Source organism: Giraffa tippelskirchi, chromosome 4 (genome assembly GCF_054371585.1).
Source record: "Giraffa tippelskirchi isolate mGirTip1 chromosome 4, T2T-mGirTip1v1.2.pri, whole genome shotgun sequence".
NCBI classification, from domain to species: Eukaryota; Metazoa; Chordata; class Mammalia; order Artiodactyla; family Giraffidae; genus Giraffa; species Giraffa tippelskirchi.
In genome coordinates this window covers 2,889,230-2,912,559 of record NC_137278.1, presented here as the reverse complement: position 1 = coordinate 2,912,559, position 23,330 = coordinate 2,889,230, and the positions used below count along the sequence as shown (strand labels likewise).

The 23,330-nt window shown below is 58.1% G+C and overlaps 1 protein-coding gene across 1 annotated transcript; it reads right to left on the bottom strand.

The window, feature by feature from the left end:
* Positions 1-5,045: 5,045 nt before the first annotated feature.
* On the bottom strand, positions 5,046-10,484 carry LOC145544871 (von Ebner gland protein 2-like). Its single transcript, XM_081588262.1, has 8 exons — positions 10,216-10,484; positions 7,587-7,722; positions 7,226-7,375; positions 7,030-7,163; positions 6,672-6,742; positions 6,034-6,144; positions 5,320-5,421; positions 5,046-5,071 (listed from the first exon to the last, which is right to left on the bottom strand). The coding sequence occupies exons 1-8, from the start codon at positions 10,482-10,484 to the stop codon at positions 5,046-5,048; spliced, it is 999 nt and encodes a 332-aa protein (XP_081444388.1).
* Between the last annotated feature and the right edge of the window lie 12,846 nt (positions 10,485-23,330).

Sequence of the window (23,330 nt, the reverse complement as noted above, 5' to 3'; positions counted from 1 at the left end):
TCTCCTTTTCCTCTAGTTGCTCTCCTCTGTTTGGGGCACTTATTGTTGCTGTTGTTGTTGACAGCCCCATGACCACGGCACTCCAGGCTTCCCTGTCCTCCACCATCTCCCAGAGCTTGCTCAAACTCATGTCCATTGAGTCAATGACACCATCCAACTATCTCATCCTCTGTCACTCTCTTCTCATCCTACCCTCAATCTTTCCCAGCATCAGGGTCTTTTCAAAAGAGTTGTCTCTGCATCAGGTTATATTTGCCTTGAAAATTATCCATCTGGGGCTTTAAGCACATTAGGTTACCGTCGAACAGCATCATCAGTCCCTTACGATTCTTTTGAATAACTTCCCCTCGATCTGTGGCCACTGATGGTTCCTGAAATGTTTGACTTGTGTGTCTCCCAGGCGTTTGTGGCAGGTGAGCTAAACCCTCCATGCCTCATCCCACCCCCACATCTGGGACACAGGTGCCTGGATTTGTTGAGTTTCTCCATTTTATTTTTTGTTTTGTTTTCATCCTTGTTGAAGATGACAGACGTGCTGCTGAGTGTAGGAAAGGAGAGACCGAGTCCTGCAACACCCAAGCCCCCGCTGAAGGTGAGAGGCCAGGTGGGAAGACGGCCAGGTGGGCAGGGCAGAGGCAGATGTTACAGATGGCCGCGAGGAACTGGGGCTGGACTCTGGGCTCTGAACAGCAGAGCAACACGCTGAGCACTCGGGGTCAGGGCGGAAAGAGCTGAAGGAAGGCGGAAGAGGGGGTTTACATGTGGGAAGGAGGAGCTGAGAGGGCAGAGACCGAGGACACAGGCCATGGGGAGTGACTGGACTTGGAAGAGGGTCGGGATGGCCCGCCATGAGTGCGAGCGTGAGAAACAAGACTGTTTGCAGGGGAAGAGCCACCAGCAATTTCTCTTGCATCCTTTTGTTTCTGTTTAAAGACAGTTGTCCACAAGCAGACAAGAGGCTCTGACCCTGGACACTGAGTCTCCACTTTTTTTTTTTAATAATTCACCAGAAAGCCGCACATGTTGCAAACGGTCATGGAAAAGTCAGAACAAGAAGACGCTGTGTGTGCTCTCTCCGGCGACGCCCTGGTCCCTGCATCACCAGCAGAGGGCCCGGGGGCTCAGAGAGACGTGTGAGCAGGGGCAGGCCTGGTCTTTTGAGCCAGAACCGACCCACGAGGATGGTCTTGGAGGAATTCACGCTGCCCCCGCTCCGGCGTGAGGCTGGAGGCAGCCGTGCATGGAAGGCTCGTGTCCGGGCCTGGACACCCCCACGTCCAGGCAGTGCTCTCCGCTCCCCCACCCCCAAAGTGCTGCTGGCGGGTCGGGGTCAGGCGGCCGGGCCTCTCCCTGAGCTCGGAGCAGCTCACAAGGCTGGGCTCGGGGCCTCATATAGGAGGACGGCCAGCCAGTCAGCCCAGGCCGGGCTCCCGGCCACACGGTTCCCCGAATCCCCCTGGCCCATCCTTGGGCCCCTGGTGGCTTCCTCTACGAGCACAATGGGAGGCCTTCTTCCACCCGAGGCCAAGCAGGAAGGCCCCGTGTGTTCTGGCTGGACGGTTCCTGGTAGGCCCCAGATAGTGGTGTTGGCTTCTGGGCTGTGGGTCCAGGCTGGTCACCAGAGCCAGGAGCACTTGCAGGGTCGGCCTCCTGGACACCTGGCCCCCCTGGACAGGTCAGCCTGAACGGGGTTCTCTCCCCCAACCCCGTCACCTCTGTGCCCCAGAGCTCTGTCTGTTTGGCAGCAGGGAAACCTGGGGTCAGTGTGTCGTGTCTACACGGTCTTGACATCTTCACCCCCAAAACAATCTCTTAAATCCACCTCTTCTGTTGTGTTCCCCATAGCATTTCCCTCGTTCTAGACCCGCAAATAAGTGTTTATGGGCAAGATGACTGAAACACCCCTCCCCTCCCCATGGCACGTTCAGCTGCCAGAGAGAAGTCTCCAGTGCAAATGTGACCCAATTCTTCTTTTCTCTGAAACAAACGTGAGTCCATCTTGGCATTCCCCGTTATTAAGGGAGTGGTTCTCACCCTTTAGGGCTCCTCAGAATCACCTGGAGAATCCCTCAAGGATGGTGCTCCCCCGGGGTCCACCCAGATCCGCAGGGCAGGGACTGGCCTGCCACACCCGAGTGCAAGGCAGGAATGTGGACTGGAGAGAGGTTATGAAGGACCGTCACACAGCCTCGTGTCAACTTTATAGCTACATCACTTAGTATCTCTGTGATCTTGAGACTGTATGTATACATATTTCCTTTTTGCTTAAAACTTTTTTTAAGTATTATTATTTTTTTGGCCATGTGGCGTGTGGGATCTAGTTCCCCGAGCAGGGACTGGACCACGTCGCCTGCATTGGAAGGTAGAGTCTTAAGCACTGGGCCGGCAGGGAAGTCCAAGGCCTGCGGTGGTCTGGGCCCCAGGAGCCCCCACACTGGTGAGAGGCTCACCCCGCAGGGGAACCCCTGCCTGGCGTCTCCTTGTCAGGGAGGAACACCCCCAGTTTCCGGAGTGGACGCAGGCTGGTCGCCCCTCGCGGCGCGGGGGTGGGAAGGAAGGGCTTGGTCTCCCTACCCCTGGGGGGTCTCAGGGTGGAAGGGCAGTGGCCGGGAGCCTGAGGGTCAGTCCAGCTCGTGGCCCTTTGGCGCCACTCCTCGGCCTCCACGCCAGAACCAGGTCCAGCTGGGGACGAGCCCCGTGGCTGACAGTGGGACACAAGCCCTGGACACAGCCCCCCGAGGTCCTCCTGGTCCCTCCCGTGGGAAGCGCGCTTACAGGATTCTTTTCCGATCCTGCGGGCCCCCAGCTCATTTTGCCCTGACCATCCTCCCCGCAGCCCCCGGCCCAGCGCAAAGCTGTCCCTGGACCCCTCCAGGCAGGGCCAGGGTGGTTGAGGAGCGTACAACACTGGGCCAGAGCTGGGCTTGGTTTCCAGACAGAGGAGAGCGTCTCCTTGTGGGCCCTGCAGCCTCTCCCCAGGAAGACGGACCACGAAAACCATCTCCATAGAAGCCGGAGCTGGACACTGGGCCCCCCAGCTGGGCCCAGGTCTCTCCAGGTGAGTGGAGGGAGGTCCCCTGGGCAGGTCTGAGCAGGACTGTCACCGGGCAGGCCCTCGCACCCCCACCACGAGTCTTACCCCCAAATATCAGGACTCTGAGCCCTGGCCCTGCCAGCCCCCGGCCGCTTCTCTGCCTCCTAGGGGACAGTCAGGTCAGAGGGGACCCATCGCTTAGGGACAGGTCAGCACCAGGTGGACAGATGGTGCCAGGCCCGGATCCCAAGACAGGAGCCCGAGGACCAGGCAGCCTTCACCGTGACCCCTGGTCAGGCTCCCGGCTCGATGGTCTCGCACTGTGGCAGGGACAGTGGGGCCAGGAGAGTTGTCACAATGGAAAGTGGACATATGCCACCAAGGCCTGGGAAGGTCTGGGCCCCAGGAGCCCCCACACTGGTGAGAGGCTCACACCGCAGGGGAACCCCTGCCTGGTGTCTCCTTGTCAGGAACCAACACACCCAGTGCCCAGAACCTGGTATCCCCATGTGGGGCCTGCTGTGTCCAGGAGGGTCCCGGAGAGCCGGCCGCCCCCACTGGGGAGTCCCACTGACCCTGTGTGGAGGGACCCCTTTTCCCCAGTCTGCAGGGAGGCTGGGCTGGGAGTCTCCTCCCACCACAAGGAAAGAGACCCTGGTCACCATCAGCTGGCTGTCAGGCGGCTGATGCCAGGCCCCAGGGGGATCTGGGGAAACTGTGGGTCGGCATCAGAAGAAGCCAGGAGGTCACTGCTGACATGGTCCCCTCCCCAGGGGCAGCGCCTGTGTGCAGCCAGGCCAGGCGGGGGGGAACAGCAGAGGCATCCCGGTCCAGGGCCCAGTGTCGGGCCGTCCCTGTCCTAGTGTGCCGGGGCCAGCCTGGCCTCCCCTCTCTCCTACCTCGGCCTGTGGGGGGCCAGGGGGCTGGGCAATCCCCACCTGCACATGTGTCCCCACCTGGGCCTGGGGCTGACCCTGCTACCCTCACACTCCTCCCCCAACCATGGGACCACCCAAATCTGCGCTCATGAGCATCACAGCCCTCCCCCCAACCATGGGACCACCCAAACCTGCACTCGTGGGCATCACAACCCTCCCCCCAACCAGGGGACCACCCAAATCTGCCCTTGTGGGCATCACGCCCTTCCCCCAGCCACATGACCACCCAAACCTGAACTCTTGGGCATCAGATTCTTCCCCCAACTTCAGGACCACCTAAACCTGCGCTTGTGGGCATCAGATCCCTCCCTCCAACCACACGACCACCCAAACCTGAGCTCGTGGGCATCAGACCTGCAGAGACCCCCAGGACCTCAGGCAGAGCTGCCAGCACCCGCCTCTCCCCGGACCCCCAGACCCATCGGACAGAGACACAAACCACGGGGACCCAGGACACGAGCAGGTCCTCTGGTCCTTCCTGCGAGGCTTCCACCTCCCTGTCCTCCCCCCTCACCCCCTGAGGGACCCCACAGACAGGCAGAGCCAACGGGGACGCTGAAGCCTTTTATTTGAAGCCAGGAGAGGGGAGGGATGGCTGGGGGAGCAAGGGGGCGGGGGAGCAGAGGGGTGGGGAGGCCCAGGTCCCAGGGGCGCCTCCCACGTCCCGCAGGATGGCGGGTCCTGATGGCGCTGCCCGGGGGTGGCCGTGGAGCCTCGGTGCCCCCTGCCCTGGAGAGGAGGGGAAAGGCCATGAAGGAAGGGGGCAGACGGGGCTCTCCCCGCCCCCAGGGCTGCAGCGTGGGGGGCAGAATGCACCTTCCACCAGGTGCACAGGTGGGCGGGCACAGACGTCCGGAGTTACACAACAGTGAGCCCTGAGCACAGAGAGGGTGCCGAGGTGCAGAGTGAAGCCCAGGGACAGGCCCTGCAGGGAGGGGCCGGCCGGAGGGGCCCTCAGAGCCGAGACACCTCCTCCTGGCCACGCACGGTCCCTCGCGCCTGCACTGGGGAGCCCGGGACACCCTGACGCCCCGTTGAACCAGGACCCTCGACGGCTTCAAGGACCACTCACCCTAGTCACTTTCAGGGTCGCAGCTTTCTGTAGAGACCAAGAGAAAGCCAGGAGTGAGAAGATGCCCCACACAGGAGCCCGGACCCCTCACTGCCCGCAGCCCGGACGTGGGTCACGGAGACCCAGAGCGGGGTCCCCGGGGCTCCCTGTGACCCGTCACAGAGCTGACGTCTCCCCACGGAGGGGCCGGGGAGGGCCGGGAGAGAGAAGGAGGGACCCGGGGCGTGAAGAGGGCGCAGAGTGGACCCGGGGGTGCTGCAGGGCCGGCCCCTCACCTGTCTGCTTAGGTGTGAAGACGTCCTCTGGGGACAAGCCCTTGCTCTGTGCGAATTTCTTAAAAGCCTCCAGGGCCTCTGGGTTCACGTCGGGATTCCTACCTGCAGGCCGGGCCCTCGGTGAGTCTGGTCTCGGGGACACCCGGAAGCAGGGTCCCTCCCAGCTCCCAGGGAGGGCGGAGGGCAGGAGGGCTCCGTCCGGGGTGGACGCCGAGCCGGCGCGGAGGAGACGGGCCCCTCGCAGCCGACAGGTCCCGGGGAAGGAGGTGGGGGGGCCCCGGGGGACACCCGAGTCCCTGGGGGTTCCGGGGGGACCTGGGCCGGATCCCAGAGCCACCTGTAGCGTCAGGCCCCTGACCTGGAAGGGCTCGCCTCCCAGAGGAACTGCGCTGCCCTCTGACCAGAGAACCCTGGACTTCACCCCCCTTGAGGGTCCTTGCCCCGAGAGTTCCTCCGTCAGCACCTCCTGCCTCCCGCACGCTGACCAGGCCCTGGCCTGAGACCCCAGGAAGTGGGACTCTGCGTGTGCAGTGACCAGAATCCCCCTGGGAGTGGTCAAGTCCCAGAAGGAGCCTGGACTGGCTGCTGGGCCGGACCACGTGGTCTCCATTCTGGAACCAGGAGTGGACGATGCGGTTCCTCTGGCTTCTGGAGGCAGAGGCTGTGGGGCGGGTGAGGACACAGGCATCCGAGGGCAAGAGGGCGGGCCCTCACCTATGAGTTTTCCCATGCGGACTGATTTCCCCTGGCGCTGGCCTTTGCAGTAAAAGATGTAGTGGCCCTCGACGGGCGGTTCCAGGATGTACACGTGCTTCTTGCCACCATCTGCGGATGGACAGAGAAAACGCATCTTGCTGTCTCAGTTCCTAGACAACATACTGGAGACCACATTAAGGAACATTGTGGAACATTCGGACTTCTCGACACCCTAGCCGTACTCAGCTCCCCGTCATCCAGGGACCCCATGGGTCTGTGCCCAGGACAGGCTGCTGCCCCAGCCAAGGCTGTAACCCCGGGGAGGAACCTCCTCCTAGGAAAGTCTCAGCCGGAGGTGTGGAGTCAGAGAGGCTGAAGGGCTCGGAGGCTGGGCCGGGCTCCAGCAGCCGCCCCGCCTGCTTCCCCATCCCGAACCTTGCTTCCCCGTGGGGTGGACGGCCAGGACCACCCGGTCCTTTATCCTGTTGTGGAGAGACCTGTCCCATATGGTGTCTGATGTTAGGACGAGACCCCTGGGAAGGGAGGAGTGAGACCCTCTGAGTGGGGACAGGGCAGGGGCCCCGGGCAGCGAGGCCGCCCGTGGGGAGGGCAAGGCCGGGGCCCTGCTTGCGGGGCGGGGATGGGCAGGGACTCACTGGAGCTGTATTTTCCGGGCTCCGCGGTCGGCTGCATCCTCTCTGTCTTCTCATAGCAGCGGTCCTCCTTCCTGGGACACACGAGGAGCAAGGGAGCCATGCTCTGCAATCACACCTGGGCCCACCCGAGCTCGCCTGGCACGTGGGCCTATCGCCCAGCATCCCCCAGATGGCACCGTCGACCCCTGCCGCCCGGGACACTTTCCCCTTGAGGTCCAGGGGATGTGCATCTTAGCAAGCACCCCGATCTGGGTGGGAAGAGGTGTCCTGAGGGGCTGGCCCCAGGCCACCCTCAGTCCATTTAGGGGGAGGGAAGGGGACAGCAGGAGCAGGATCGGGGAGGGGTGGCGACACTCACATGAGGGTGAACCTGACTTCCAGGTCCCCGCTGCCCAGGGCCATCACCGTCACAGGGGACACCTCCTTGGGCCTTATCTCCTTAGGCAGGTTCTTGTCAGTCACCATGGCCTTCACATACCAGGTCCCTGCAATCTGAGCAAGGCGAGGCCGTGAGCCCCCAGCATGGGGCAGCCCAGGTTCACGTCCGCACCCACCACCTGCCTCCGCCAGCGCAGGCTGGGCTCCAGCACGTCTGCACCCCCGCTGTCGGTCAGAACAACCTGGCGTGCAGGGCTCCCGGTGCTAGACAGAGGCAGGATGCCTGTCTTCTTTGGGGAGCAGGCTCTGCGCCCGACGCATCTTCTCTGCAGAGGGTGCAGCCGTGTCATTGGGGGTCCTGGGAATCACTTCCCTGGGCCCTGAGCTGGAGCTGCTCCCTGGGCAGCCCTGGGCCCCGCCAGGGCCTGACTGAGAGTGGAACAGAGAGCCCCCTGCTCCCTGACCCCTTCCTGTGGGGAGCCCGGGGCCAGAGCCCATCTCCTGAGACAGGCCTGGTCACGCAGCCCCCATGCTCACCGCCTTCCCCTCCACCAGGCTCACATTCTGAGGCTCCAGAGGGTAAGATGGGGGGTCCTGGGCCCGCAGGGCAGTGAGCAGGCTGAGGGCGATGGTCAGGAGTAGGGCCTTCATCTCCAGGGCTTTGGGCTCCCAGCTGCCGGCGGGTCCGGGGGTCAGGGTGAGGTTGTGCCGGCTCCACACAGGGCGGCTGTTTATACCCAGAGAACCTGGCACGGACCCCACCCCGCCCACCCAGTACCCTGCCTGGTCCTCACCAGTGGGGGTGTGTGTGCTCAGCGCTGGCGTCTGAGGAGCGGCTGTCAGGTGCCCCAGAGGAAAGGACGCACGATGCTGTCCCGGGTCCGCCTCCCGAGGGTGCTGGCTCACATACAGCCGCCCGGAGGACAGAGTCAGCCAGGGGTGTGGGGGCAAGGGGGCGTGAATGTCTCTGCCCTGAGCCCAGAAGGCAGGTCAAGGCTTCCTCCCCTCCTCCACTGCGCCCCTCCCAGAGCCCTGGGCTGGGAAGTTCTCCGGGAGCCCGCCCAAGGGACTGAGCTTCAGAAGGGAAGCGCGGGGTGTGACTGGCGGAGTCCCGGGGTCCCCAGAGCCAACTTCTCACCCGCCTGGCACCCGTGCCCTGGCTGGTCCCAGGCCTGGGAAGCAAACCCTGGGTCCTCATGGGGCTGGGGGTGCTGGCTTATGACCTGGGGTCAGTCTGGGTATCTCCTCTTCAGAGTGTGTTCCCCCGGGGGCCCTGGAGGAGGAATCCGGCCTCCCCGCCCCTCATTCCGGACCCCAGGCGGGGCTGGGTTTCCAGGTGAACGCGTGCTATCCTCCCAGTGGGGCTGCTCGCTTCTGCACACGGGGTTCACTGCCCCTCTGCCCTGTTGCACCTGCACTTCCCCAAAGTGGGGGTTCCGGCCACGTGGTAGGTGGTCACTGGACGTTTGTGTCTGAAAGAATAAACTAGTGACTGGGTCTCTGGGGCCTCAGAGGATCCCTCTCCGAGGGGAACTCACACTTCTGTGGCTCTGGGTCCCATGAGCCTCGGGAGGACCCGTGCGTGTCGGCCCCTGGGCACGCAGGAGGCTCAGCGAACCTGGGCGCTGCCTTGCGTCCTCCTGCCTGGAGTGGGACCCGCACTCATGCCACTCCCTGACTTCTTTCATTCTTCCAGAACCCCGACCACCCCGGAATGTCCCCTCTCCCGTCAGCTGTGACCCCTGTGTCCCCCGAGAACAGACCCTGCAGCCTATTCCATTTGGATAAACGGCCCGAGTGAGGCACAAACTGGCCACAGGCGGGCTGGTGCTCAGGGGTCCAGGCTGAGCCTCCTTGCGCCCGGCTCGGTTAGCCTCAGCGCCGGCTGCCCCCTAACAAGATCCTGGCCTCCCTCCTCCCTGACCGTGTAGGTCCTGGGTCTGAGTCACCCTCTCTGAGCCCCACGCTGACCCAGGGCCCGCAGGCAGGTGCTGGGGAGCGAACCTGGGCGCTGCCTTGCGTCCTCCTGCCTGGAGTGGGACCCGCACTCATGCCACTCCCTGACTTCTTTCATTCTTCCAGAACCCCGACCACCCCGGAATGTCCCCTCTCCCGTCAGCTGTGACCCCTGTGTCCCCCGAGAACAGACCCTGCAGCCTATTCCATTTGGATAAACGGCCCGAGTGAGGCACAAACTGGCCACAGGCGGGCTGGTGCTCAGGGGTCCAGGCTGAGCCTCCTTGCGCCCGGCTCGGTTAGCCTCAGCGCCGGCTGCCCCCTAACAAGATCCTGGCCTCCCTCCTCCCTGACCGTGTAGGTCCTGGGTCTGAGTCACCCTCTCTGAGCCCCACGCTGACCCAGGGCCCGCAGGCAGGTGCTGGGGACAATGACACAATGGTGTCTTTGTGCCTTGTTGGCCCGAGGCTGGACATGGCTGCAGATGGTCCGCCCCAAGTACTGGCTCAATAATAATAATCAGCTTCTCCACAACCGCGGGGGGCCGCACTGAAGGTGCTGGCGGGACCCAGTAATTACCGCATCTGGGAAGGAACTGCTGAGCACAAAGCCCACCCTCCCCGGGAGCGGGAAAGAGCCGGGTCCTTACTAAGGGCCTGACCTTAGCAGGCTGGTGTCTCCAGATCACGAGAGCTTTTCCTGTTCCCGGTTCTCCTGGACGTTCCCCAGGGAACCTGGATCTAGGTTATTACCTGGGAGTTCCTGATCTAAGCGTTTTTGACAGTGACAGACTTGATTCAGGCCTTGAGGAAACCCTGGACACAGGCAGGTCTCCCGGGGAGAACAGGGTGCCCGCCCCTGCCCTCTGCGGGGTGCGATCCAAGCCCTCCAGGCCCTCTGGTCCACCACGGCCCTGTGCCCTGGTGGGTGGAACCCTGCCCAGGTGTTCAGCTGTGTTCTTCCTGGATCCTGGTCGTGCCCGGCGCAGGGTGGACACCCCCGGAAGTTAGTGGGCAGGAGGGAACCGATACCCTTGCCCCAGCGGCCCGTAGCCAGGGGCCTGTGTCTGGCTGCTGCCTCCCTTCACGACGGTGGATCCTGTGGGGCTGCCTGTCCGCAGCCTGGCTCTCACCGCTTTGAATCTCAGGGTGGCCGCAGCCGCTTGCTGCAGCCCCTTCCCGGGGCCTCACTGCAGTGCACAGCTTCTCACTTGCCTTGGCGTTTGGGGCATAGGAAGGTTTTGGCGACACTGAGAGTGGAGGGCAGGCTGGCAGGGCTGAGGGACGTGCGCAGGGGTGGCAGAGGAGGCTGGCCGGATTTAACAGGAAGCCTGAGTGCAGGAGCAGGGCGAGCGGTGACTGCGGGATGGTGCTGACGGCCACCTGCAGCTGGAGTGCATGGCTTCTGCACGCAGACCGGACCCCGGCTTCCCGCCTCCACTGCCCGCACCCCTTCTTCTGGGCCTCCGCCGATACCCATGGGTCATAGCCAACGTGCAGGTGAATGGACACACCCAGTCCGCACGGAGCAGAACTCAAGGGCTACATACCTTGGGCTCCTCGCTCCCCAGTGGGACAATCTGACGTGATTCCACCCATTTCTCAGAGGTCTCAGGAAGACTGAGTCCCAGTTGCCCACAGTGAGGACCTTCTCATTAAAACCCCCTTTATTGAGTTTTCTACCTCTCCATCTGGGCTTCCCTCATAGTTCAGTTGGTAAAGAATCCGTCTGCAATGCAGGAGACCCCGGTTCAATTTCTGGGTCGGGAAGATCCGCTGGAGAAGGGCTAGGCTACCCACTCCAGTATTCTTGGGCTTCCCTTGTGGCTCAGCTGGCAAAGAATCTGCCTGCAATGCGGGAGACCTGGGTTCGATCCCTGCGTTGGGAAGATCGCCTGAAGAAGGGAAACGCTATCCACTCCAGTATTCTGGCCTGGAGAATTCCATGGACTGTAGAGTCTGGGGTTGCAAAGAGTCGGACAAGACTGAGTGACTTTCACTTTCACTTACTTTCACGTCTCACCTGACCTCAGATTTCTGGTTTCTAGAACTGTGAAAGAATGGAATTTCTCTGCTTATGCCGCAAAGTTTGTGGCACTTTGTTACAGAAACTCTAGGAGACTGACACAAGCTCTACCATTAAATATTCTGTCAAAATATAAGTGGACTAAATATGCAAAGTAAAAGAGATTGCCAGGGTGGATTAAAAGTCATAATACAGCTACATGCTTTTTTCCAAAGCTTACTTCAAATGTAAAGTAGTAGGAAGTTAAAATGCAGAAAAAGTAAAATAATTAAGATAGCTAACTGATTCCAGTGCCAGCTGAGTGGACTGACTCTGTAACCCAGCATCACTCTACTGTCCCCCATTGCCGGCTCTGCAGTGGTGGAGCTGGGCCAGTGGGCATTCCTCCTTTGCTTCTGCCCTGAGTTAAGCTCTGTTTGTAGGAGGCTGAGGATGAAGGGGCTTCCTTACTGGTTCCGGGGTGCTTCCATTTGATCCGTTTTCTCTCTCCTGCTGTACGGCTCACCGTGGCACCAGGAGGGGATGTCCACAGCCACTCACCACACTGAATACAGGGGATGGCCCCTGCACCAGTGGGCTCCCAGTGAGTCCTGTAGGTGCTCCAGCCTCATCCCCTGGGAGGGCAGAGGGCTGTCTCGCTTGCCGGTCTCAGCCTGCATTTCCCTGCCTGCTGGCCTCTGCCCGGACCATGAACCAGCACTGGTCCAGGGCAACCCAGCAACGTCTCCATCCTTCGGGTTGCATGCTCCCTTCTCCCACAAGGTCGGTCCCCAGCCCTGGGGAGGGGTCTCCCCCAGATTGGGTTCTTCTTTAGCTACTCTACTTCACTCCTGAGCTATGCTTCATGGTTCTTTTTTATTTATTTATTTTATTTAACACCAAAAACATTTTGTATTGGGGGATAGCCGATTAACAATGTTGCGATAGTTTCAGGTGAACAGTGGAGGGACTCAGCCATACACATACATGTATCCAATCTCCCCCAGACTCTGCTCCCACCCAGGCTGTGTTTCATGGGTCTTTACAGCTGATTGTTCACTCTACAGACCATCTCTTCTCAGCCTGTTGTGTGGCTTCTGAATCCTGATTGAAGGCTGCTTCATATAATTATGTATTATTTAAGAGGTGATAAGCGCTAAGGGGAACAGTCAAGGTGGATCAAGTAGAGTTGGAAGCGTGGAGACAAGGGGTAGTTTATACTCTAAGTGGCAGGTCCGAGACAGCAGGGTGACCTTTGGACCCAGAATAAAGATATTGGAGGAAGTGAGCCATGAAATCACCAGGTGGAGAAGCCTCCAGGTGGAAAGATCGCCCAGGGCCCGTGTTCAGGTGGGAGAGGACTGGGCACGTGTCCGGGAGGCACAGGAGAGCAGAGGGCTGGAGCAAACCACACCTGGACACGTGTGAGTCGAGCCGGGGAGGGCTCGGCCTGATGGCGCCAGGTGTGCCGGCCACACGCGGGCCTTATCATTTGCTCTGAGGAACGAAGACCCTACAGAGAGATTTTACAAGGTCAGAGAGTGACTTTTGGATTCAGAGGGTCACTCCGGTTGCCGCCTTGAGGATAGAATTTGCGAAGGGGGCTGGCAGAGAATAAAGGCGTAAAGGCAGAGAAATCAGTCAGAAAGATGCTGCTTGTAACCCAGGCCAGAAGGGGAATGCATTAAGGTCTACGCAGCCATCAGGGAATCACAGGGCGTGGACCTACACACCCACCACGAATAGAAAACTGGTCAAGTGTGTGAAATAGTTGCTGTTTTTAGATGTTGGCCCACAGGCAATGCAAGGCTTCGGTCCCTGGGAGGGAAACAAGGGCGGTGTGCCATTATCCCTGCAGCCCTGAGTCAGAAGGGAGGTCCAACACTGCAGCCCGGGGAGGGGATGGAGGCAGGGCACAGCACAGAGCAGGCTCTGGGGCATCTGAGACGACTAGAGGGAGGCGGCAAAGTCCTGGAGCAGAGAAAGCCATGCGGAGGAAGAGCTCCAGAAGCCTGCAGAGGATCTCACTGAAGTCCAGTCTATAGTCTGATCGGTATGAGCTGAAATCTTATTGTAGTTTTGACTTGCATTTCTCAGCTTCTCTGATGACTCAGCAGGTAAAGAACCCGCCTGCAATGCAAGAGATGCAGGAGACAGGGCTTTGATCCCTGGATCGGGAGGATCCCCTGGAGAAGGAAATGGCAGCCCTCTCCAGTATACTTGCCTGAAAAATCCCATGGATGGAGGAGCCTGGCGGGCTACTATCCAAAGGGTTGCAGAGAGTTAGACAGGACTGAGTGACTAAGCACAATAATTAAAAAAGATTTCTGAAGTGAGATCGTGTTGATGATTACACAACCCTGTGAAGATATTAAAATCCACTGAATTGTACGCTTTTAAAAATTGAAGAGTTTTTTTTTTATAACGCAGTTTTAGATTAACAGCAAAACTGAGGGGAAGGTACAGAGCTTTCTCATAGACACTCTACACCACACAGATATAGCCTCCTGTCCTCAGTATCCCCGTCCTCAGTATTTACTCAGAGTGGTAAATATTTCATGACTGATAGGCCTACATTAACATGTCATAATCACTCGAAGTCCAGAGCTGGCCTTCGGGCTCACTCTCGGCGTTTGGACACATGCACGGTGTATATCCATCTCTAAGATATCATGCAGCCTGTTTTCAATGCCCTGAACACCCTCCCAGCTCCCGCCCCCAGCAGTCTTTGGCAACCACTGGTCCTTTTCCCATCTCCCTAATTTTGCTTTTTCCAGCATGTCACATCGATGGGATCAGTGTGCACCCTTTCAAAGAGGTTTGTGTCACTTGCTCATATGCATGTAAGATTCCTTCATAGCTTCATGGCTCATTACTTTCCAGTGTTGAACAATCCTCCTTGTCTGTATGTACTGCAGCATAATGTTGCATGATATCCCATTGTCTGGATGGACCACGATTTAAAAATCCATCCACCTACTGAAGGACATCTTGGCTGCTTCCAAGTGTTGGCAATTTTGAATAAAGCTTCTATAAACATCCGTGTGCTGGTTTTTCCAGGGACATAAGTTTTCAATTCCTTTGGATAAATACCAAGGAGTACAACTGCTGGATCACGTGGTATGAGTTTGTCAGCTTTTGCAAGAAACCAGCAAACCATCTTCCAAAGGGGCTGCACCACGTTGGGTTCCCACCAGCAGTGGTGAGAGTTCCTGTTGGTCCACATGCTCACTGGACTCCGTGATGTCTGTGTTGCCGAGTTGTCCGTTCCAACAGGGATGTTGCTGTTCTTCAGTTGTTAAGTTGTGTCCAAGCCTTTGCGACCCCGTGGACTGTAGCCCGCCAGGCTCCTCTGTCCAAGGGATTTGCCAGACAAGAATGCTGGAGTGGGTTGCCGTTTCCTTCTCCAAGGGATCTTCCCAACCCAGGGATTGAACCCAAGTCTCCCGTGGTTCCTGCATTGGTAGGCTGATTCTTTACCACTAAGCCACCTGTGTTTCCCCAATAGGGGTGTAGTGGTATCTTATTGTGGCTTTAATTTGCATTTTCCTGTTGACATAGGATATGGAGCATATTGTAGTTGTTCTAGAAAGTGCTTAGTGTTTTTTTTTAAATTTTTTAGAGTATAGTTGATTTATAACATTGCATCAGTTTCTGTTGTACAGCAAGGTGTATCAGTTACACATACGCATACGTGTTGTCCTGTGCTAAGTTGCTTAGTCGTGTCCCACTCTTTGCAACGCCACGGACTATAGCCCGCCAGGCTCCTCTGTCCATGGGATTCTCCAGGTAAGAATACTGGAGTGGGTTGCCATGCCCTTCTCCGGGGGATCTTCCCAACTCAGGGATCGAACCCAGGTCTCCCGCATTTCAGGCAGATTCTTTATCATCTGAGCCACTAGGGAAGCCTGTGAATACTGGAGTGGGTAGCCTAGCCCTTCTCTGGGGGATCTTCCTGACCCAGGAATTGAACCGGGGTCTTCTGCATTGCAGGAGAGTTCTTTACCAGCTGAGCTGTCAGGGAAGCCCCACATACGCATACAGCCACTCTTTTTTTTCAATTCTTTCTCCGTATAGGCCATTACAGAGTACTGAGAAGAGTATGTGCTATGCAGTATATCTTCACCAGTCACCTATTTTATAGTTAGTAGTGTGTATGTCAATCCCAGTTTCCCAGCTGATCCCTCCCCAGCTCTCTGCTTTCCCTCCTGGTAACCATAAGATTGTCTTCTCCATCTGTGTCCCCATTTCTGTTCTGTAAATAAGTTCATTTGTACTGTTGTTGTGTTGTTGTTTTGAGAAGGGAATGGCAATCTGCTCCAGTATTCTTGCCTGGAGAATTCCATGGACAGCAGAGTCTGGGGGGCTGTTCCATGGGGTTGCAAAGAGTTAAGATTCCACATATAGCAATATCATATGATATTTGTCTCTCTCTGACTTATTTCACACAATATGACAACTTCTAGGCCCATTCATGTGGCTGCAAATGGTGTTATTTCATTATTTTTAATGTCTGAGTAGTATTCCATTGTGTATATATATATATACCACATCTTCTTTATCCATTCATCTGTCGATGGACATTCAGGTTGCTTCCATGTCCCGGCTATTGTAAACAGTGCTGCAATGAACAGTGGGGTGCACGCGTCACTTCGATTTATGGTTTTCTCTGGATATATGACCAGATGGAGGATCTTTTCATATGTTTATTTGCAATCTGTATATCTTCTTTGCTGAGGTGTCTGTTAAGATCTTTGGCCCATTTTTTTAATAGAATTATTTCTTTCCTTATTGTTGAGTTTTAAGAGACTTTTCTTTTTAAAAAGCTTTTTTATATCGGTCCTTTGTCAGATGTGTCCCTGAAAGCTCTCCTCCTGGTCTGGCTTCTCTCCTCATCCTCTCACCCTTGTCTCTCACGGAGAGACACCCAGCTTACCAATTATTTTCCCATGCACTGTGCCTCTTGATGTATCCACGTAGTCATCACCATGCCCAAGGTCATCTAGCAAATGATGGATGTGGGTGTGGAGGGGCTGGGCACCAAGCCTGGCATTTGTCAAAAGCTGGCCCTGGGGGTGACTAGGATGAGTTTGGGGTCCTTGGAGGCTGAGGGAGGCGGCCCTGGGGGTGGCAGCAGAGGGGGGGTGTCCTAGCCTGCTCCACAGAGAGCCTTGGGGCAGGGGGCTTGGCTGGGGCTGGGGTGTTGGGGAGTGGCTTTGGCAGGTCCAGGAGACTAGGCTCCTCACCGCCCCTACCCGGATGGTACAAGGTGCTGTCCCCTTCGTGGACCGGGAGCTGCTGGGCTCCGTGGTGGAGGGCTCTCTGGGGTGGCGGTCTGAGGGCAGGGCCGAGGGGGACCAGGATCCCCAGATGTAGGGGGGAGAGACCCTGCTCTGAGCCCTGAGCTCTCAAACCCCCCTCTGAGAGCCTCCCACCTCCCTGGAGGCTGGACTTTGGGCCCAGCCTGGAGTGAGCAGAGGCTCCACAGAGCCCCCGGCCAGGCCTCGGGCTGGTGGGCTCTGAGCTGCCCACAGAGCCTCAGGAGGCTGGTCTACACTGGACCCCAGCCTGGGCTCAGGTGGCGCCGCTGGAGAGGGAACTGGGGCCCCCGCAAAGTCGGGGAGCACAGAACTGCCCCAGCAGCTCCGATCCCCCGGCCTCAGCCTCCTCTGTCATCAGAGAGGGTGGGGCTGGGAGCCCCCTCCCCTTAGACCCCGGCCTGCGGCAGATCCAGTCCTGTTTCCGGGTATGCTCTGCCCCTGCTGGTCACTGTCGGTAATGCAGCCTCAGAAGGGGCCCTGGGGGTGGTGGGCTGGACCTTTCAGGGGAAGATGAGGGTGGGGTGTGAAATCAGAGACCCACCCGGGAGGACTCCCCCATCCCAGCTCCGTCCTCTGCATCTTAGATATATTGGGAGTTTGATGCACAGAGCCGACCTGTCCCATTGGCTGTGGGGGGAAGGGCGGCCAGCGGGAAACCTTCCTGGAGGGGGTGGTAATTGGTATTTGAAGCCAGCTGTAAGAAAAGGGGAGGTCTGGATGGAATTGGAAGGAAGAAGGTCCCATGTGAGCAAAGGCCCAGGAACAGTCCCCTGCCCCAGCCCGCACCCCAGACACACCCGGGGCCTGTGTCCTGTCCTTTCTCAGCAGCGAGGGCACAGCTGGGCCCTCAGGATGCCCTGGGCTGGATCCTCCCACTCTGATGGAAGGAGAGCGTAGGGAGCCTTTTTCGGGGTCCCTGAAGCCACTTGAGAAGGAAGGAGAGGGGGCGTCCCCATCTCTTGGGCAGCTCCTCCCCAGAGATTATCCACCTCTGAGGGAGGAACAATGTCTACTTGTTGTAAATGGTAAATGCAAGCCTTGATTATCTTATTAAAGCCCAGGTTCCATGAGAGCTGAGCAGCTGCAATTTTGCCCTTTCACTCCCTGTGTTTTTTTTAAATCTATTTTGATTGGATGATGATTCCTTTACAAGACTGTGATGGGTTTTGCCCTCCATCAGCATGAATCGGCCATAGGCATACATGTGTCCACTCCCCCTGGAACCCCAGCCCACTCCCTGTGTTAATAACGCCACACAGAGACTCTCAGACCCTCTCTGAACTAAGACATTTGCGGGATCAGATGAGTTTCACAGGCTGCCCATGCGCCTTCCACAGGTTTTCTCTTCCCCTTCACAAGTTTATGTCTCTTTGTCCTTCTGTCTGATGGACACAGTCCAAGGACACCGAGGGGCTGGTTCTGCCGCGGGCTTCTGAGCAGGAGTCACAGCAGTTAACTTGTTCTGTAGCATTTGGGCTTTCAGGGTTCTGACCACTAATACCAGGTGGGACTTCAGCGAAGTTAAGCAGAAACGATTCAGAAGGAGGACCCTGCTGCTCATACAACTAGCAGGAACCTGGGCGATCTGACCAGAGGGTGAGCGGGGTCCAGGGGGCAGAAGTCACAGGACGCCCAGCCCAGAAAGAGCCAGGTCAGCAGCGTGTCCTGGACCACAGACGTCACTGGTTAAGGCGTGCGCTGTGCTAGTTTCCTGACAGCACCCGACTTTGCACACTGGGCCCCCACACTGAGAGCATGGCTGTGTGTTACTTCGTGTGTGTGCACACACATAGACACAGACTCACACACACACATACATAGATACACACACACAGACTCACACACACACACATAGACAGACACAGACTCAGACTCACACACACAGACTCACACACACACAGACTCACACACAGAGACTCACACACAGAGACACACACACACACATACATAGATACACACAGACTCACACACACACACACATAGATACACACACACAGACAGACACAGACTCAGACTCACACACACAGACTCACACACACACACAGACTCACACACACACACAGACTCACACACACACACAGACTCACACACACAGACACACACACACATACATAGATAATACACACACACAGAGACTCACACACACACACATACATAGATACACACAGACTCACACACACACACAGAGACTCACACACACACACACAGAGACTCACACACACACACATACATAGATACACAGACTCACACACACACACACATACAAACACACATACAAACACAGACTCACGCGCACACACATACATAGATACACACACAGACTCACACACACACACACAGACTCACACACATACATAGATACACACACACACAGACACACACACACAGAGACTCACACACACGCACAGACACACAGAGACTCACACACACACACAGACTCACACACACACAGACACACACACACACAGACTCACACACAGAGACTCACACACAGAGACACACACACACACATACATAGATACACACACACAGACTCACACACACAGACAGACACAGACTCAGACTCACACACACAGACTCACACACACACACAGACTCACACACAGAGACACACACACACACATACATAGATACACACAGACTCACACACACACACACATACAAACACACACACAAACACAGACTCACGCGCACACACATACATAGATACACACACACAGACTCACACACACACACACAGACTCACACACATACATAGATACACACACACACAGACTCACACAGACACACATACACAGACTCACACACACACAGACTCACACACACACACAGACTCACACACACATACATAGATACACACACACACAGACACACACACACAGAGACTCACACACAGACTCACACACACTCACACACACACATGCATAGATACACACACACACAGACTCACACACACACAGACACACACACACAGACTCACACACACATAGACTCACACACACACAGACTCACACACACACACAGACTCATACACACACACAGGCCCTCTCCTGCCCACAGCTGAGCTCGGCATCTCAAGCTGAATGGTGGTTGCTGTTCAGTCTCCAAGTCGTGTCTCTGTGACCCCATGGACCACAGCACGCCAGGCCTCCCTGTCCCTCACCATCTCCTGGAATCTGTCCAAATTCATGTCCATTGAATCAGTAATGCCATCCAACCATCTCATCCCTTCTGTCGTCCCCTTCTCCTCCCATCTTCAATCTTTCCCAGTATCATGGTCTTTTCCAATGCATCGGTTCTTCACACCGGGTGGCCAAAGTATTGGAGGTTCAGCATCAGTCTTTCCAATAAATATTCAGGGTTGATTTCCTTTAGGATTGACTGGTTTGATCTCCTTGCTGTCCAAGGGACTCTCAGGAGTCTTCTCCAGCACCACAGTTTGAAGGCATCAGTTCTTTGGTGTTCAGCCTTCTTTATGGTTCAACTCTCACATCCGTACATGACTACTGGAAAAACCATAGCTTTGGCTATATAGACCTTTGTCAGGAAAGTGATGGCTCTGCTTTTTAATACGCTGTCTAGGTTTGTCATAACCTTTCTTCCAAGGCTGGATTACCCCCTGAAAAGCCCACTCGGTGACTTGAAAACATCTCCTGCCTTTGGTCCTGCGAGGCCTGGACCAGCTCCTCCCAGAGACCTCACCACCACCGGCCTTTCCTGAGCCCTGCCCCTCGTGAGTGGCCAGCCGACGCCCTCCTGAAGGAGCTGACATGCCCCCACTCACACCATCTGCCCGCAGACCAGAGCGGCTCTCTGTTTGCACCGGCTCCTCCTGGGGGCTCCAGGCAGAGCCCATCTGCTCTCCTTCCCGGCCTCTAGAGCCACTGGCCCCCACAGCCCGCAGCCCCTCCGTCCACCTTCAGACCCAACGGCATCCCATGGAGCCCCTGCGCCGGGTCCTCTGACTCAGCCCACCCCCATGTCCTCCCTGCCCGGCCCCCCCACCCCCATATCAGGGGTGATGGCACCAGGCCCCGGATCACCAGGATCGTCTCCATCTCACGTCCTCCCTGCCTGGCCCCCCGCCCCCTCCCCATAACAGGGGTGATGGGACTGGGCCCCGGATCACCAGGATCGTCTCCATCTCACGTCCTCCCTGCCCAGCCCCCCGCCCCCTCCCCATAACAGGGGTGATGGGACTGGGCCCCGGATCACCAGGATCATCTCCATCTCACGTCCTCCCTGCCTGGCCCCGCCCCCCCATATCAGGGGTGATGGCACTGGGCCCCGGATCACCAGGATCATCTCCATCTCACGTCCTCCCTGCCTGGCCCCCCCCCATATCAGGGGTGATGGGACTGGGCCCCGGATCACCAGGATCATCTCCATCTCACGTCCTCCCTGCCTGGCCCCCCGCCCGCATATCAGGGGTGATGGCACCGGGCCCCAGATCACCAGGATCGTCTCCATCTCACATCTTCCCTGCCTGGCCCCCCCGACCCCCTCCCCATAACAGGGGTGATGGCACTGGGCCCCGGATCACCAGGATCGTCTCCATCTCACGTCCTCCCTGCCTGCCCCCCCCATATCAGGGGTGATGGGACTGGGCCCCGGATCACCAGGATCATCTCCATCTCACGTCCTCCCTGCCTGGCCCCCCGCCCCCATATCAGGGGTGATGGCACTGGGCCCCGGATCACCAGGATCGTCTCCATCTCACGTCCTCCCTGCCTGGCCCCCCGCCCCCTCCCCATAACAGGGGTGATGGGACTGGGCCCCGGATCACCAGGATCGTCTCCATCTCACGTCCTCCCTGCCCGGCCCCCTTGACCCCCTCCCCATATCAGGGGTGATGGCACCGGGCCCCGGATCACCAGGATCGTCTCCATCTCACGTCCTCCCTGCCCGGCCCCCTTGACCCCCTCCCCATATCAGGGGTGATGGCACCGGGCCCCGGATCACCAGGATCGTCTCCGTCTCACGCTGAGCTGACCGGTCCCCTGGTCCAGCCTCACCTTCAGGTCTTCGCCACGAGCCTCACCTGGTCCTCGACTGGCTGGGAAGGGCGCGCAGGCAGCGCTGCCAGGACCAGCGGGAGGGACGGTTCCGGGGGCTCTCAGGGGGCCCATGCCAGCCTGACTCCACAGAGCAGACGTTTCTTCCTACCACCCAACAGTGAGGACAAGGCCACTGCGTGTGAGGACCCACGAGGGGGTGGGGGGACTCACAGAAGGACTGAGCCCCTCGGGAGCAGCAGGGGGACCTCCCAGGAGGGGATCCCTGGCCTTGTCTTGACCTCATGGTGATGCGTCCCCAGCAGAGGGCTGCATGGTCAGGGGGAGGGGTCATAGCAGGTTCTGTAGTCTGGGGGGGATGGGACCACCCATCACTGGAGTCAAAGCTGTGCAGTGTGGGAACCATCTGGAGCCTTCCCCTATCTGTGCAGAGGCAGACACACTCACACACACACACATACACTCACAGACACACACGGACAGATGTATGTACGCATGTGCACATGCACAGAGACACATGGACACACTCTCACATAATACAATATGCACACAAAGAAACACACATACTCAGACACGCATATCACACAGATGTACATGCAGTACACATGTACACACACTCTTGTGCAGACAAGACACCATACACACACGTGTACATCCATACACACAGCAAGGCACACATGCACCGACACACATGTGCACAGGCAAACCCAGATGCACACACGTCACACACACATACATGCACACACACATATGCACAAACACCTGCACAGGGGCAGGACGATGCCATTTGCACGTGGGTGGAAAGTTCTGGGCGCAGAAAGGCAGAGGAATGGGAGTGGGGAAGCGAGACCTCTACGTTTCTGTCGGTAGAGTCGCCCCAGCACCTTGGAGCTGGAATCAGGGAGGAGCGGCAGCGATGGGGGAGGAGGTGGATTTGGGAGGAGGGCAGATGGCTCAGGCTGCGTGGGGAGCAGAGAAGGTTCCAGAGGGTCAGCGAGGCCTCTTGGGTCCTCACTGGGGTACTGACCAGAGCACAGGAAGGTCGATTCAGACTGCGAGGGGTAAGGGACTGCAGTAGGCCTGGTGGGCCACTTGGAGGAGGTGCTCAGAGATGGCCTGAGGCTGCACTTGGGGCTCAGGAGGTCTGGGGATATCGGGGCATCAGGTCCAAGGTGGGAGCTGGAGCCTGGACGGGGACCAGCTCTCCAGGGGGCTCAAGGGACCAGGGCGGGTCCAGGATTCCTGGGGGTGGTACAGTGAAGGCCGCGGGGTGGGGGGGGAGCACAAGGAAACCTCTGACTTGTCTCCCGGCTCTGAGCCCAGAGGCACCGCTTCCCGCTCTGATAACATTCTCCTCCCAGACAAGGCTTCTCTGGACCTGTCCGACCCAAGAGTCATGGGAGCTAATGGCACACGATTGAGAACCTCCATTCACGGGATCCAAAGAAAACGATGCTTCCCCACCCACCCCGCCGGACTGAGGGCCCTTTGTGAAGGGGAGGGGGCGGGGCCCACCAGTCCGGGAATAAGTGGGTGACCTGGAGGCCAGGCGAGCCCAGAGCGGACATGGGGACCCCGGCCGGGCAGCTGCTCCCCGCCAGCGCTCAGGAGGTGAGGGGCTCTGAGAGGGTGGGGTGGGGGGACCAGCGTGGCCCAGGTCAGGCGCCTGCGCTGGGCTAGGGTCCCAGTCCTGCTGCTCCTGCCCCAGGCGGACTTGGCCAGAGTCCCCGTCTGTGTCTTTGGGGATGTCTCCCACGCAGAGGAGGGATGCGGGTGATGCCAGGGAGAGCTCACTCCCCTATCGGAGCACGGCTTCTTCCTGCCCACCTGGGGGATGCAGGCTCAGGGAGGCTTTGGGCAGATTTCCATCCACAGAGGGTCCTCTCGGCCTCTTAATCCCGGTGATGTCGTGGCCAAGGTGTGTGGCCTTTCTAAGACGTAGTTCCCTCAGAGGTCAAAGTCACAGTTTGCAAGGAACTTTGCAT